Here is a 17,724-nt window from a genome sequence, read left to right on the forward strand (position 1 = left end):
ATTAAGTGTGCTAACATCGAATTAATAAAAGAGTTGAGTGGCATCCAACAGTGAGCGAATGCGCTCGTGAAAAAAATCCAAAAATGAAAATTGCAACATTATAGCTACTTAATACATCACATTGTTTAGGAGTGGATATCACAATTTCCTCTTGATCCTGATAAAATAAAGCCAAGACTTTATTAAACGCAGTAAGGACATTGTAAGGCTGAATATTATTACTCTGGCCACAAACCCAATGTCCTGCTCTGATTTTGAACTATGGAAACCTCTGGCACTGCTTTATGTTAATAAATTTCTGCTAATAAACCAGCGACAAAGCAAAATAAATGTCCAGAAACCTCTGGTTTAGAAGGAAAATAAATTCAAGGCCTTGTGCAAAGTCACTGAGGGATGGGAACGCCCAAACTTTTATTTGGGAGAGATTAAAATTCCTTTTTCTTCACCAGCAACGCTGCTTGGAACAGACGGCAAAGAAATGGCACAAAATGAGAAAGACAACTTTAATCCTTGCGGCTGTGACCATTCCCTGGGGAGCCTGTCCAGAGCTTTTCCATTAAAAAAACCCCAAAACAACAGAGAGGGAAGCCACTGAAGCGGCTTGTAAATATTTTTATTATTACTTTGTAGAAGTTTTTTGAGGTATTGCCCTTGAAGTCCCAGTTTTGTGGCGTTAAGTGCCACTGACGCTCCCCATTCCCAGAGAATCCCCGGCTTTGCGCTTTTCCTTAGCGGAAACATCCTCCCCTCCTTTCAATTCCCTTCAAGATAACCCCTTTTCCCCTTTTCCTCCCCGTTTCTCACTTTCGGGATCCCGGGAACGATGAGGGCGGCTGACGCTCCGTGACTGCCCCCTGGTGCCCCGCGCGGCAACAGCCCCGCCGCCGCGGCACCCACGGCCGCCCTTCTCCGCCCCTCACGCGGGGCAACACCGCCTTGGGAGCACCCAGGGGACACCCCGGCCCCGCCACGACCGGTCCCGGCCCCGCCACGACCGGTCCCGGCCCCGCCGGTCCCACGGGAACCTCCCCGGCGCCGCCGGTCCCACGGGAACCTCCCCGGCCCCGCCGGCTCCGCCGCCATCGCCGCCTCCCCCTCACGGCCTCCGCCGCCCCTCCCGCGGCCCTGAGCAACCGAGCGCCGAGCGGCGGATTCCGCGCGGTCCCGCGCCGCGCCCATCGAGGTGTCGGCGGATCGGCTGGCTCGGCCTGGGGGCGCGCGGCGAGGGCGCGGCGGGGGCGGGTGGGCGCCGCCATTTTGCAGGAAGAGGTGAGGGAGGCCGGCGTCTCCTTTTTCCCTTTCCTGTTTTCCTGCTCGCTTCTCCCTTTTCCCGCTTCCTTTTCCCTTTTCCCCTTTCCTTCTCCCTTTTTTAGTTTCCTTCTCCCTTGCCGTCAGCTGCCGCTGCCTGTCCGCGGCAGCGCCGCTCCTGGGACGCCGGGAGGCCGTGCGGGGTGTGAGGGAGCTCCGGGGCCGGGGAGTTCAGCGCCTTCTTTTCCCTTCCCTCTTCCCTTTCCTTCCTTTTCCTCGTCCCCTTTCCGTTGTTTCCCCTCTTCCTTTCTCTTTTCCAGGCGTGTCCGGGCCTGTCAGCGAGGGGAGAGCAGCGTCTGCCATGGCCAATGTGAGTGAGTGAGGCCAGCTCTTGCGGATATCCCGGGAACGGCGGAATTGAGGATTAAATGGAATTACAAACAGGTTTGGGTGGGGAAAAAAACCTTAAAAATCGTTTAATTCCGACTCCGTGCCGTGGGCAGGGACAGCTTCCAGTGTGCTTGGAACTTGCAGGGGCTCCCAGGCGGCCGCAGGACCTCGCACCCTGACAGGGAAGAATTTCTCCCAAAAATCCCGATCCAGCCCTGCTCCAGATTGAATATCCCGGGATAACAATGGAATTAAAGACAAAATCCGCTTTTTCTCTGCTCTTTCTGTCATCTATCCCGGGGGAATCCTGTTCGTACCACTCAGCTGATGTCAGGCTGGAGCATAAAACACCTTTTATTGACTGTTTTTATTGCTCTCGCCGTGGGGACATGAATAATTCATGAATTCTTTCTCTCGGTGGCGTTTCTCGTGTAATGCCAGGTGTGCCAACATTTTTGCACGAGTGAGCTGTAATTAGTGACATCTCCTCGTTAACTGAGGAAAAATTCTCTTTCTTGCTAATTACATGTTGGCTGTAATTGTTTACATCTGTTTATAACATCATCGTCATCATCATCATGCAAAAATGAATTTCAATAGCGATTTGACGTGATAAAAACAAAATGATTTGAGAATGGAATCAGATTCTTGTTGTGTTACAGGAACCTTTTAAAGCTGTTTTAGAAGGAGACAGCTCCAGGCTTGAGCTGTAAATAATTGATTTAAGTCATAAATTAAATGTGTCTTGAAGTATTTGAGTTTTTATAATTTGGTAGAAATTATTTTATATTTACACAGAAGTGCTGGATGAAAAACTGCCTTAGGTTCTGATGCTTTAAATACAATTTTTTATATTTAACATCCAAATAGCAGCATTTATTGTCTTCTTTTAAAAGTAAATTACATCTGAAAGTGCCTCTTTTGATGTAAAATTCCATCATTTTTTATGGAGTCAAAGCTGCAGCTCTTGAGGAAAATCCTTTTTATGTTATTTTCTCAAAAGAGTTGCTATTCCTCACCTGAAAAGTCGAATTTTCCAAAAAACACCCGCACTGTGGCAGGTGGGATTTGTATTTTCCAGGAAACAGCCATGGAGACAATCCCTAGGCATCATTTAATTTAAATTGTGAGGTTTCAGTGGTGCTAGTTTAAATTTTCAGGGCTTTAATTAACACTAAAACACTAAAACCATTTCTTTTTAAGGCTCTTTTTTTTTTTTTTTTTTTTTTTGCTTGGAACAGCAAAATATAAAAATAACAATAAAACACTCCTACAACTTGATGTTACAGCTGGTCATAACTCAAATTTTAACATAATTCTTGAAGGAGGATTTCTCTTGTGACTCAAAGCTGTGTTTAAATGATTCTTTGGATTTTTATTTTTAAACTATTATTATTTTATGGTATTATTAATTCATTATTTTAATTTTTTTTTCTCTCCTCAGGTGCTCTGTAACAGGGCAAGATTGGTCACCTACCTCCCAGGATTTTATTCCTTGCTCAGAAGAGTTGGGAATGCCAAAGCTTTTTCCACTGCAGGATCCTCTGGCTCAGATGAGCCTCACGTGGCTGCTGCACCTCCTGATTTATGTAAGGAAAAGCACATTTAGGGGAAAAAAGCACATTTATTCCCTGGAAATCCCAGTTTGCAAGTGGCATTTGTGACTTGGGAGAAGAGAAAAAGCAAATTTAGGAAGAAAAAGCAAATTTAGGGGGAAAGAAAAGCAAAATTAGGGAAAAAAAAAGCAAATTTATTCCCTTGTAATCCCAGTTTGGAAGTGGGATTTTTGATTTGGTAGAGGAGAAAAAGCAAATTTAAGAACAAAAAACACATTTGTAAAATGTGGTTTGACATTTTTTGTCAGTCAGAATCCAAATTTGGAAGTGGGATTTTAAGCTTGATAGAAAAGCAAATTTATGAAGAAAAAATACATATAGAAAAAAGAAATAGCAAATTTATTCCCTTGGTATACCAGTTTGGAAGTGGCATTTGTGACTTGGTAGAAGAGGAAAAGCAAATTTAAGAACAAAAAACACATTTATAAAAAAGAAAAAGCAGTTTTTCCCCCTTGAAATCCAAATTTGGAAGTGAGATTTTTGGCTTGGTAGAAAAGCAAATTTATGAAGAAAAAGAAATTTAGAGGGGAAAAAAAAAGCATATTTATTCCCTGGAAATCCTAGTTTGGATTTTTGACTTGGTGAAGAAAAAAAAGCACATTTAGAAAAAAGAACAAGGAAATGTATTCCCTTGAAATCCCAATTTGCAAGTGTGATTTCTGACTTGGTAGAAAAGAAAAAGCACACTTAGAAAAAGGAAAAAGCAAATTTATTCCCTTGAATTCCCAATTTGTCTTGGTAGGAAAAAAAAAGCAAATTTAAGAAGAAAAAGCAGATTTATTCCCTGGAAATCCCAAATTGGAAGTGGGATTTCTGACTTGGTAGAAGAGAAAAATCAAATTTAAGAAAAAAAACACATTTACAAAAAAAAAAAAAATTTATTTCCTTTAAATCCCAGTTTGGAAGAGGGATTTTTTGACTTGGTAGAAGAGGAAAAGCAAATTTAAGAACAAAAAACACATTTATAAAAAAGGAAAAGCAGTTTTTCCCCCTTGAAATCCAAATTTGGAAGTGAGAGGCTCTCACTTCTACCAAGTGAGGCTTGGTAGAAAAGCAAATTTCTGAAGAAAAAGCACCTTTAGAAAAAAGGGAAAGCAAATTTATTCCCTTGAAATCCGAATTTAGAAGTGGGATTTCTGACTTGGTAGAAGAGAAAAAGCAAATTTATGAAGAAAAAGAAGTTTAGAGGAAAAAAAAAAAAAAAAGCATATTTATTCCCTGGAAATCCCAGTTTGGATTTTTGACTTGGTGGAGAAAAAAAAGCACATTTAGAAAAAAGAACAAGGAAATGTATTCCCTTGAAATCCCAATTTGACTTGGTAGGAAAAAAAAGCAAATTTAAGAAGAAAAAGCAAATTTATTCCCTGGAAATTGCAATTGGGAAGTGGGATTTTTTTCTTGGTAGAGGAGAAAAAGCAAATTTAAGAAGAAAAGGCACATTTATAAGAGAGAAAAAGCAAAATTTTTTTCCCTTGAAATCCTAGGTTGGAAGTGGGATTTGTGACTTGCTGGAAGAAAAAATTTAAGAACAAAAAACCACATTTAGAAAAAGGAAAAAGCAATTTTTTTTTTCTCTTGAAATCACAATTTGGAAATGGGATTTTTTGGCTTGGTAGAAAAGAAAAAGCGCATTTAGAGAAAAGAAAAAGCAAATTTATTCCCTTGAAATCCCAATTAGACTTGGTAGGGAAAAAAAAGCAAATTTAAGAAGAAAAATCAAATTTATTCCCTGGAAACCCCAGTTTGGGAGTGGGATTTTTGCAGTGCTGGTGTTTGGGATGAAATCCTCAGGTGGGAGAGGGCTTTCCCTTGCCTGCCCTGCTGCTTTTGGGATTTCTGAATTTTCCGTAGTTTCCCTGCTATTTTGGGTTTTCCTGTCCGTTTTTTGGGGTTTCCTGATGGTTTTGGGGGTTTCCTGATGTTTTTTGGAGTTTCCTGATGTTTTTTGGAGTTTCCTGATGTTTTTTGGAGTTTCCTGATGTTTTTTGGGGGTTTCCTGATGTTTTTTGGGGGTTTCCTGATGTTTTTGGGGGGTTTCCTGATTGTTTTGGGGGGTTTCCTGATTGTTTTTGGGGTTTCCTGATTGTTTTTGGGGTTTCCCGATTGTTTTTAGGATTTCCTGATTGTTTTTGGGATTTCCTGATTTTTTGGGGGTTTCCTGATTGTTTTTGGGTTTTCCTGATTGTTTTTGGGATTTCCTGATTTTTTTGGGGTTTCCTGACCATTTTTAGGATTTCCTGACCGGCTTTGGGATTTCCTGACTGCTTTTAGGATTTCCTGACTCTTTTGGGTTTCCCTGCTGTTTTTTGGCATTTCCTGACCGTTTTTTCGGATTTCCTGACCAGCTTTGGCATTTCCTGACCGGGTTTGGGATTTCCTGACTGCTTTTAGGATTTCCTGACTCTTTTGGCATTCCCTGCCCGTTTTTTGGATTCCCTGCCCATTTTTATGGATTCCCTGCCCGCTTTTGGCATTCCCTGCCCATTTTTTTGGCATTCCCTGCCTGCTTTTGGCATTAACTGCCCACTTTTGACATTCCCTGCCTGCTTTTGACATTCTCTGCCCACTTTTGGATTCCCTGCCAGTTTTGTTTTTAATTTCCCTGCCCGTTTTTTTTTGATTCCCTGCCCACTTTTTTGGCATTCCCTGCCCACTTCTGGCATTCCCTGCCCATTTTTTTGGATTCCCTGCCCGTTTTTTTGGCATTCCCTGCCCATTTTTTGGCATTCCCTGCCCGCTTTTGGCATTCCCTGCCTGTTTTTTTTATTCCCTGCCCACTTTTGTCATTCCCTGCCCATTTTTTTGGCATTCCCTGCCTGCTTTTGACATTCTCTGCCCACTTTTGGATTCCCTGCCAGTTTTGTTTTTAATTTCCCTGCCCATTTTTTTGGATTCCCTGCCCATTTTTTTGGCATTCCCTGCCCACTTTTGGCATTCCCTGCCCACTTTTGGCATTCCCTGCTTGTTTTTTTGGATTCCCTGACCGCTTTTGGCATTCCCTGCCCGCTTTTGGCATTCCCTGCCCGCTTTTGGCATTCCCTGGCCGCTTTTGGCATTCCCTGCCCGTTTTTCTGGCATTCCCTGCCCGTTTTTTTGGATTCCCTGACCGCTGTTGGGCTCTCCTACCCCTGCAGCTCCCAGGACGGTGTGGCCGGACGAGCTGATGGGGCCCTTTGGGCCGCAGGACCAGCGGTTCCAGCTGCCCGGGAACATCGGCTTCGGCTGCCACCTGCAGGGCACCGCGCCCCCGAGGAGCCCCCCGAGCCTGCCCGACCTCCTGGCAGAGCCCTCGGCCACGGACAGGCACGAGTTTGTCATGGCACAGTGCATCAACGAGTTCCAGGTGAGAGCAACCTCTGCTCTTCCTCAAAAAAGGATTTTCTGCACAATTTGCTGCTACAGAAACTGCCCTGAAGGGGGGTTTTTTGGGGTTTTTTTTAGGCAAAAAGCTTTCAGGCTGTTTTGAAACAGGATTTTAGGAGTGATTAATGGGAGGATTTCAGTCTCCAAAGCTGCTGTTGGTCAAGTCTCACCACTTTTTACCCAGTAAAACTGAAATTTCATTCAGTGTTTTATTTCATGGATTTGCAAAGTTTGGGCAGTGTGTTCCACATTCGCCATTATGAATACACCCAGCAAAACTGAAATTTCATTCAGTGTTTTATTTCATGGATTTGCAAAGTTTGGACAGTGTGTTACAGATTCCCCATTATGAATACACCCAGCAAAACTGAAATTTCATTCAGTGTTTTATTTCATGGATTTGCAAAGTTTGGACAGTGTGTTACAGATTCCCCATTATGAATACACCCAGTAAAATTGAAATTTTCCTTCAGTGTTTTATTTCATGGATTTGCAAAGTTTGGGCAGTGTGTTCCAGATTCACCATTATGAATACACCCAGTAAAATTGAAATTTTCCTTCAGTGTTTTATTTCATGGATTTGCAAAGTTTGGGCGGTGTGTTCCAGATTCACCATTATGAATACACCCAGCAAAATTGAAATTTTCCTTCAGTGTTTTATTTCATGGATTTGCAAAGTTTGGGCAGTGTGTTCCAGATTCCCCATTATGAATACACCCAGTAAAATTGAAATTTTCCTTCAGTGTTTTATTTCATGGATTTGCAAAGTTTGGGCAATGTTCAGTTCTAAAGCCAGTACATTCACCCAGAAATCCACCAAACTCACAATGAGAGATTCAACATTATGAATACACCCAGTAAAATTGGAATTTTCCTTCAGTATTTCATCGAATGGCTCTGGATTTGTAAAGTTTGAGCAATGTTTAGTTCTAAAATAGTGGAATTCACCCAGGAATGCCTCAATTTCACAATGAGAGATTCATCATTATGAACACACCCAGTAAAATTGAAATTTCCTTCAGTATTTTATTTCATGAATCTGGATTTGCAAAGTTTGGGCAATGTTTAGTTCTAAAAACCATAAATTCACCCAGGAATGCCTCAATTTCACAATGAGAGATTCATGATTATGAACACACCCAGTAAAATTGAAATTTCCTTCAGTATATTTCATGAATCTGGATTTGCAAAGTTTGGGCAATGTTTAGTTCTAAAAACCATAAATTCACCCAGGAATGCCTCAATTTCACAATGAGAGATTCATCATTATGAATACACCCAGTAAAATTGGATTTTTCCTTCAATATTTCATTGAATGGCTCTGGATTTGCAAAGTTTGGGCAGTGTTTAGTTCTAAAAACCATGAAATTCACCCAGAAGTCCACCAAAGTCACAATGAGAGAGTCATCATTATGAATATACCCAGCAAAATTGAATTTTCCTCCGGTATTTTATTGAATGGATTTGCAAAGTTTGGGCAATGTTTAGTTCTAAAATAGTGGAATTCACAGAGAAATCCCCCAATCTCCCAGTGAGCGATTCATCATTATGAACACACCCAATAAAATTGGATTTTTCCTTCAATATTTCATTGAATGGCTCTGGATTTGCAAAGTTTGGGCAGCGTTTAGTTCTAAAAACCATGGAATTCACCCAGAAATCCCTCAACCTCACAATGAGAGGATTCTGGCAGCCATTCAGATTCATCGTTATTAATATAATACAAATAAAATACAATTATTAATAAATAAAATTAATTACAACAAAAGTTTCAAAAAAAATAATGAAAACAATAAAATATTAATAAAATTATTAAAGTTATCAATTTATAATGGCAGCATTATCCCAACATTCCCTCAAATATAATTAATGCCAGTTTATGTTTGTGTATTATATATATATTTTTTGTATCTATATTTTTAAATATATATATATATATATATATATATATATATATATACACTTATATATGTTTTTATGTATTTGTGTATTCTGGATTTATATTTATATTCTATCTATATTCTATTTATATATTCTCTTTATATATTCTATATATAAATTCTATATTCTGTTCTCTCTATATATTCTATTTATATTCTATAATAGTATCTCTGTACTTAAATGTATTCTGCTTTAACATAATGCAGTTCCAATAAAATATAAAATGTTAGTATTTCTATAAAATATAAATATTCCTGTGTGGATTTAAGTAACACCACAGTCTATTTTACTTTTCATCTGTCTTTTAATCTAATATTATCATATATTTTCAAATCTGTATTTTCATAGCTTTTCATATATTTTCATATTTTAAGTAACTTTGAATAACTTTCCATATCTTTAATAATATTATTATTTCAATATTTAATATTAAAAGTGTGACGTGTCACTGCAGACATCTGAAACTGCTCGAGTGTGTCTGATCACTAAAACATATTTTGATGTCCAGAGTCATTCCTGTTTGATATTAACTGAGAAATGTGGGATTTTTGTGCTTTTCAGGGTTCTGGTGCTCCCCAGAAGCAGCAGATCAATAATGCTGAGACCTACTTTGAAAATGCCAAGGTGGAATGTGCAGTGCAAGCCTGTCCTGAGCTGCTGAGAAAAGGTTCATTTTTATTTCCAGCCAGGAAATCCAATTTTCCAGTGGAAAACCAGTGAATGTCAGTGCTCCACCACAGAAAAGTTAATTCAGAGTTGTTAATCACAAAAGTCCCTTGGGATAGCATGGAAACCAATCAATATTTAATATTTCATTTCATTTTTTAAATTTTATATATATATATTTAAAATATTTGCTGTTGACAATATTTAATATTTCATTTAAAATGTAATTTCCAGTTGTTGTTTTAGTGCCAGGGAAATTGTGGATTTAATTCCTCATGGAACTTCTGCCAGCACTGAATTTGTGGTTTTAATTTATTCAGGAAGGAAACGACCAAAATTAAATGGGAATAAAGCAGAATAGAATGGAAACCAAAGCTTTGCTGCTGACAATATTCAATATTTCATTTAAAATGTAATTTTTAGTTGTGGTTTTAATGCCAGGGAAATTCTGGAGATAATTCCTTACCCAAAATCCAGTTGGTAAATCCTTTGGAATTGCTAAAGAAACCAAGAAATGGGAATCATGGAACTTCTGCCAGCACTAAATCTGTGTTTTTAATTAATTGAGGAAGGAAATGGCCAAAATTAAATAGGAACAATTTAATTAAATAAAAATAACAAATAAAAAAATTAAAATAAGAAGACTATTTTGATTTTTCATACTATAAATGCATTTATATAATTTATTATAGAAATTATAATATTATATTAATATATGAAGGATATATTAAATAATAAACATATTATATATTAAAATTAAAACAATATTTTGCTTTTCATAATATAAATATATTTATGAATTTATTATGTAATTGATATTTTATTAATATATGAAGTATATATTAAACAATAAAACTAATATATATTAAATAATTAATATTTTGATAATAGAAATATATGTATAATTTAATATATAAATAATATTATATTAATATATAAGTTATAGATTAATTCAAAGATTATATATTAAATAATCAAAATAAGAATATTTTTTATCTTTAATAATATAGATATACTTATATAATTTAATATATAAATTATATTGTTATATTAATGGATAAATTATATATTAATGAACACGTAATATATTAAATAATTCAAATAATATTTTGATTTTAATAACATAAATACGTTTATATACTTTAATATATAAATTATATAACTACATCTATTTTTAATAGATGAACATTTATATTTATAGATTGAATTCAATATCATTTGATTTCTATTTAGTATACATAAATTATAGCAATAAATTGTTGCCCTGATTTTTAGAAGTGCTAAGTTTTCTTTTCTAGTTCTTTTGAAAGTTTTAAAGTTCTCATAAAACTTGTTGAGCCTTCTGATAATGTTTCCATATTTGAGAGTCAGCGTTCCGCCCCAGTTTCATGGATACACAGAATATTTGCGTGTTTCTCTGTGGGTGGAGAGGAATGATGGATTGATCTTTGGACCAGTGTGGTTGGACAGGTGGCAATTCCATCCTCCAACCCACGGTCACCTCTGGAATTCTAGAAATTCCAGCTCTTTCAATAAAAATGGCTCTTTTTTGTCACCAGAGGACACAAGGAAAAACGAGGCACCACAGCTTTGGTCACCATGAAGAGACTTAATTTATTTTTTCTGACTCCAATCATTTATAGCTCTCAAAAGGTGCCAGTGGATTGGAAGGTGAACGTGCCACCTCTCCAACGACACTGGACAAACTACCAGTCTATCAAATTTCTCCGCCTCTATGAAAGAATGCAAAACAATAGGTTGTTTACAGAAAGTTGCGTGAGAAAGTTCTCTACAAGAATGTAAACTCGGAAGGCTTTAGAAAATCCTAAGAAATCAGGGCGACACTTTTTCTCTTCGGAACCTCCCGAGGTTCTGTGCGCTCATTTCCTGTCCAGCAGCGACCTGGACTCCAAAGTGCAAAGCAAACGGAATGCCACAATCCAGCCGACGCAGGAAACGCGCCCGCGCTCTGGCTGTGGCTGGCCGGGGAAGGCTGCCCTGGCGGAGCAGGACGGATGTGGTTTTTCCCTGTTGCAGAATTCCAGCCGCTGTTCCCGGAGCTGAACTCGCGCTGCCTCACGGTGCTCACGGTCACCCAGAGGAGCCGCCAGGACATGAGCGTCTGGAGCCACGAGGTGGAGCAGGAGAGGGAGCAGCTCCTGGAGAACGTGAGGGCATCCAGAGCCACGCGCAAATTCCACTCGGCTTCCTCAGCCTTTGCTGCGTTTCGGGGGCCTTTAGGGTTGGATTTATTAAAAAAATGTATATTGCATACCATATATATATATATATTAAAAAAATATATATGTATGTATATATATATGTATGTGTATATGTATATATATGTATATATATGTATGTATATATATATATATGACACTTTGCTGCTTTTCTGGGGCCTTTAGGGTTTGATTTATTAAAAAAAAATATATTGCATACCATATATGTGTGTGTGTATATATATATATATAAATACATATGTATGTATGTATATATGAAGCTTTGCTGCATTTTGGGGGCCTTTAGGGTTGGATTTATTAAAAAAAAATTATATTGCATACCATATATATATATATACATATACATAAATGCATATGTATGTGTGTGTGTATATATATATATATATGTATATACGCAGCAAAGCTTCATATATATATATATGTATATATATATGTGTGTATATATATATATATATATATGAAGCTTTGCTGCATTTCGGGGGCCTTTAGGGTTGGATTTATTAAAAAAATTAATATTGCATACCATATATATATATATATATTTATTTTTATATATATATATATATATATATATATATATACACATATGTATGTATGTGTGTGTATAAATATATATATATATGTATATATATATGAAGCTTTGCTGCGTTTCAGGGGCCTTTAGGGTTTGATTTATTAAAAAAAATTTTATATTGCATACCATATATATATATATATATATACATGTATGTGTATATATGTATATATATATATATATATATATGAAGCGTTGCTGCATTTCTGGGGTCTTTAGGGTTGGATTTATTTAAAAAAAAATTATATTGTATACCATATATATATATACACACATATATATAAATATATATGTATGTGTGTATATATATATATATATGAAGCTTTGCTGCATTTCTGGAGCCGTTAGGGTTTCATTTCTTTAAAAAAAAAATGCATACCATATATTTAAATATATAAATATATATATATATGTATATGTATGTATATATATATATATATGATATTTATATATATATGTGATATTCATGATATTCATGAAGCTTTGCTGCATATCTGGAGTTTCACAGTATTTAGGGTTTGATTTATTAAAGAAAAGAAATTATATTATATTGCCTACCATGTGTATGTATATATATATATATATATATATATATATATATATATATATATATGAGGTTATACAGCCAAATCTAAATATTTGCATGAATCCAGCGCTCAGGTGTTTATTCACCTCACTCTGAGGGACCAAAAGAGATCCTGGACCAGAAATGTTGTGCCCAAAATTGTGATATTTGGGGTTTAATTTCTAGTTTGGGCATAATTAATCATCAGAGCCATCAAACTTCAAAATACAAAATTTACTGGGGTAAATTTTCTTTAATTTGAACTAATACTGAATTTGCTATAAAGAGTAAGATTTCTTCATTTTGAACTAATACAGAATTTATTGTAAAGGATAAATTTCCTTTATTTTGAACTAACACAGAATTTGCTGTAAAGGGTAAAAATCCCTCATTTTGAATACAGAATTTACTGTAAAGGGTAAAAATCCCTCATTTTGAATTAATACAGAATTTATTGTAAAGGATAAACTTTCCTCAATTTGAACTAATACAGAATTTATTGTAAAGGATAAACTTTCCTCATTTTGAACTAATACAGAATTTATTGTAAAGGATAAACTTTCCTCATTTTGAACTAATACAGAATTTGCTGTAAAGGGTGAATTTCCCTTATTTTGGTCCTTTAAGAGACTGAAGCTGAATAAATCATATTTTTATAAACTTGGAACCTTGAGCTTCTTAGGGCACTAATTGCAGAGAAAATCCAATTTTTACAACTGTAAGTAAATTAAGGATTTTATTTATAGCAGGTAAAGTTAGAAGTAATTAATTTTGTGTGATAACCTCATTTGATACCTTTCTTTTCCCAATTTTCCCCTTCCAGTTCATCAATGGTGCCAAGGAAATCTGCTATGCAATTTCTTCTGAGGGCTACTGGGCTGATTTCATTGATCCATCCTCAGGACTGGCAGTAAGTTCTTTCTTGCTGTGTGGAATTTGGCTTAAATCCAGCTTTTTCAGGATAATTCCTTGAATAAATTAAGATTTATGAGCTCAGCTGTGTCAGCTCTGAGTGCAGGACCAGCATTGTCAGGAAATGAATTGGCTTTTGGAACTGGAGAAGTTTTATTCCCCAAATCCCTTGGGCACTTTCTGCCCTGCCCAGGTAACTTGGGAACCCTGACACCTGTGCAGGTGAAGGCTTTAAAAAACCTCTTTGCACCTGTTAATGATCCCTTTGTCCTCAGAAAATGAACTTTTTGTTGCTGTGGAACAGTGGGAGCTTTCAGTGGGAGATGGATTTTAGTCTGAGCTCTGCTAAAACCGTATCACAGTTCAAGGGGATGGTGGCAAAGCTCGGCTTAGTGTGGTTTTATTTAGAAACACTCCAAAAAGCAGGGATTTATTGTGTCAACAGAGGCAAACAGGGGATGTGTGCGAGGCAGAACAGGCAGTTCAGGGCTGGAGAATCTTCCCAGAATTCCATACATTGGAGGACTTAGGGATGGATGGAAGTGGGGTTTTGTCTTCAGACTCCAGCAGTAACATCCTGGCCCAGAATCAGGAGTGGGTTTTAAGTCAGAAGCTTCCTCCTGAGATAAAGAACTGACGTATCTGTGTGCAACTTAAATCCCAGTTTAATTTAAATACTTAAGTCCCAGTTTAATTTAAATACTTAAATACCGGTTTAATTTGAATATCTGTTTGCAATTTAATCGCATTTTTGCTCCTCTAACCAACTTTCTTTAGGGTCTTATTGCAAAGTTAAATTGTTAACTTTTGCAATTTCCTAGGAAGTTTCTCTCCTTAGTCCATGTCCTGTTTTTGTGCTGTGCCTAGCAGGGCTCTGCCCTTAATTCCTGCAGAGGCAGCAGAACTTTCCAGAGGTGAGGGTGGGATTGGGATTTGAACGGAAAACCTTGCAAACTCAACATAAAACTTCTCCACGCAGCTGAACTCAGGCTTAGCTTCCAAACACCCCTCAGAATTTGAAATCCTCACGTGGATAACCTTTTGTTCTGTTGCTGTTTCCCTTCAGTTTTTCGGGCCTTACACCAACAACCCGCTGCTGGAGACCGACGAGCGCTACCGGCACTTGGGGTTTTCCGTGGACGACCTGGGCTGCTGCAAAGTGATCAGGCACAACCTTTGGGGCACCCACGTGGTGGTGGGCAGCATCTTCACCAACGCTGAGCCCGACAGCCCCATCATGAGGAAACTCAGTGGCAACTGAGCCCTCCAGCTCCCCTCAGGCTCTTGGGATGCCTTGGAGTTCTTGGGTGATTCCGCCAGGAGCTCCTCGCTTCCGAGAGCTCTTAGAGAATAAAAGTAGCTGTTATTTATTTCTAGTCTTTTGGGAATGTGTGTTCACCACATGTGGCTTGGAATATGGATTGGCAGCGTTGAGAACCAGAGGAATTATCATCTCCTTTTTAAATTTTCCATTTTCTCTTACCTCGACCATTCTGTCTTTCACGGGTCGATTTAGTGTTCAGAATCCTCTGAAAACGCCACTGAAATTCCCAACAAATCTGCCATTCCTGAAATTAGGAACTGGCCAAAAAAAAGAAATGAGTCATAAAATTGTTCTCCCAGGATACAGAACTTAATAAAATCTGGGCTAATCACTCATTTGCTGTTGGAAAATGAGAATGAGGTCAACTTTCAGTGGTCTCCAACTCATCCAGAGGCTCTACAAAAAGTCCTTAATTATCCTGGAATTACTCATCTCTTACTGTTTTTTGTCTTCATGGTGCTTGGGATTTATTTTCTCAGTGTTAGCTAAATATATTTAATTAGTTTATATACCTAAATGTAATTTAAAGTTGCTTTTGTAACTTTCTTAGGTCATTAAATACAACAAAAAAAAAAGAGAGATAATAGGGCACTGCTTGGATCTCATCATTGTTTTCCTGGACTTGGATGCAATCTAGACTTGCCTCTGGAATTTGGAAATGCAAAGAGCAATTAGGATCAATTATTGCAATTAGAAAGATGTCTCAACAGGAAGGTTCCAGGCTGATCAGGTCTCACAGGAACAATCAGATCAGTGGGGGAGCAGGAGGGCACTGAAACGCCTGGGATTTCAGTGCCTTGCAGCCTGGCTCTGGGGCTGGGGCAGTAAAGCAGGTTTGGATCTCCTGCCAGGCAGCTCGGGGCCGTTTGCCACGCAGCAGGGGCAATCCTTCAGGCTCTGTTCCCCAGCAGTGTGCTGCCTCTCCGTCTGCCTGGGGACCCTTGGATTTTCTCTTGAGCTTTGGCCTTTTCCCACTGTTACCCGACCCCCTGGATTCCAGCGCTGTCCCGGGCTCTCCCGTTCCCTCCTCAGGCTCTAAGCCGGGCCCACCACAGGTTCCTGCTTTAGGAGCAGCTCCTTGCCCAAGTGCCTCTCTCTGTCCTTGTCACCCCTGCACTTCCATGGCGGGGCTGCAGCACGCGGCTGGGAGCCAGGAGCACTTCCCAAAGTTTCCTTGTCACCCCTGCACTTCCATGGCGCGGCTGCAGCACGCGGCTGGGAGCCAGGAGCGCTTCCCAAAGTTTCCTTGTCACCCCTGCACTTCCATGGCGCGGCTGCAGCACGCGGCTGGGAGCCAGGAGCACTTCCCAAAGTTTCCTTGTCACCCCTGCACTTCCATGGCGCGGCTGCAGCACGCGGCTGGGAGCCAGGAGCGCTTCCCAAAGTTTCCTTGTCACCCCTGCACTTCCATGGCGCGGCTGCAGCACGCGGCTGGGAGCCAGGAGCACTTCCCAAAGTTTCCTTGTCACCCCTGCACTTCCATGGCGCGGCTGCAGCACGCGGCTGGGAGCCAGGAGCACTTCCCAAAGTTTCCATTCCCAATTCCCTCCCCAAGGCAGCAGTTCCCAAATTCTCCTGCTCCCCCGCAGCGCTGGCTCTGGATTTTGGGGCAGGACTGATCCCTTTGTCATGGAATTGGTGCTGTGACTCCAGAGCCCATCCCTGACCTCTGCTGTCCATAAAATCTCTGTTACTCCAAAGATTTTATTCCTGTTTCTTTTCCCTCCTTCTCATCAAGAGGATTAAAGTTGTTGAGAACTGCAGTGTGCTGTGTCTGTCTGCAAAATCCACACGGGAGCGTTCTCACTGGACACTTTGGGGAATTTTCTTGGACAAACATTGGAAAACATTGGAAAAGTTGTGGAATTCTTCACATAAATTGTAAATATCTCAAAGATTTGATGTTTTCTCTTCAGCTGGCTTCCTGTTACTCCAGTTGAGATTGGGATGTTCATTTTTGACTTCAGCTTCTTTAAGTTTGTCCTGTAAAGGGTTTTTCCAGTGGATTTTCCAATGGCTTTTCCTGAGGTAGAAATCTCACTGGAATATTGGGAATTTTGCCTTGACCTCATGAATATTAAAATTTTATGTCAGGATTTGAGGGGACCTCCAATTCCTAATAATTTTCTAATTAGAATTTTCTCATTAATCCCCAAAAAGAGGGATTCCAGTTGTGTTTTCCTGCCATCACAAGAGCCAGACTGAACTTTCTGCTATAAAATCAAACTTTTGGAATACAAAATAAAATAAAGGCATAATAATAAAAATAATAGTTAATAATAAAATTTTAATAATAATAAAATGATTATTATTCTTTTTATATAATAATAAAATCCAAACCGACTTCCAGTATTCCAAAATACTGGAGACTCCCCTGGGATCATTTTTTTATCAGATTCCAGTGGAAACCAAAGTAGCAAATCCCAAAAAAGTTTTCAGCCAGTGGAAAGAGGATTGTTGATGTTGAGGTGCTACACGCATCTAATTATCTCTGCTTAGCTAATTAACACCAGGAGAAGTATTCTGGGATGGATCTGGAGGATTCTATTCCAAATTTTCTCCCCAGCCCCTTGGGAGTTCACTGCTTTATCCCTGGTGTGTTCCTGCAGCAAGTGCAGGATTTCCAGGCTAAATTTATATATTTATAATTCTATTTCTCGGTATTCATTTAGATCTATTTCTGTCAAGCCATGCTTAACTTGGGAAGAGAGCAAATAAACTGAGACTCAAAAAAAATTCAGATTAATACTCAACAGTTTGCCAGGTGGAGGGAATAAAAGTCCTGCAGAATAAATGTGGGAAACATTTGGAAAAGTATATATATAAAATATAAAAAATACCTAATATAGGTAAATATATAAAAATATACTTGAAAGTATAGAGCT

General features: G+C 38.6%; 1 protein-coding gene across 1 annotated transcript; it reads left to right on the forward strand.

Moving 5' to 3' along the window:
* Positions 1-1,335: 1,335 nt before the first annotated feature.
* MMADHC (metabolism of cobalamin associated D) lies at positions 1,336-15,114 on the forward strand. Its single transcript, XM_068195116.1, has 7 exons — positions 1,336-1,618; positions 3,083-3,227; positions 6,389-6,597; positions 9,120-9,225; positions 11,262-11,392; positions 13,427-13,513; positions 14,582-15,114. The coding sequence occupies exons 1-7, from the start codon at positions 1,610-1,612 to the stop codon at positions 14,774-14,776; spliced, it is 882 nt and encodes a 293-aa protein (XP_068051217.1). The 5' UTR covers positions 1,336-1,609; the 3' UTR covers positions 14,777-15,114.
* The last annotated feature ends 2,610 nt before the right edge of the window (positions 15,115-17,724 follow it).

The sequence above is a fragment of the Anomalospiza imberbis genome, chromosome 7 (assembly GCF_031753505.1).
Source record: "Anomalospiza imberbis isolate Cuckoo-Finch-1a 21T00152 chromosome 7, ASM3175350v1, whole genome shotgun sequence".
Lineage (NCBI taxonomy): Eukaryota > Metazoa > Chordata > Aves > Passeriformes > Viduidae > Anomalospiza > Anomalospiza imberbis.

Bases quoted from the DNA above. Each gene is read 5' to 3' on its own strand.
- MMADHC (XM_068195116.1), top strand. The intron at 11,393-13,426 runs GTGAGGGCATCC...TTCCCCTTCCAG, and splicing joins GGGAGCAGCTCCTGGAGAAC to TTCATCAATGGTGCCAAGGA. The intron at 13,514-14,581 runs GTAAGTTCTTTC...GTTTCCCTTCAG, and splicing joins ATCCATCCTCAGGACTGGCA to TTTTTCGGGCCTTACACCAA.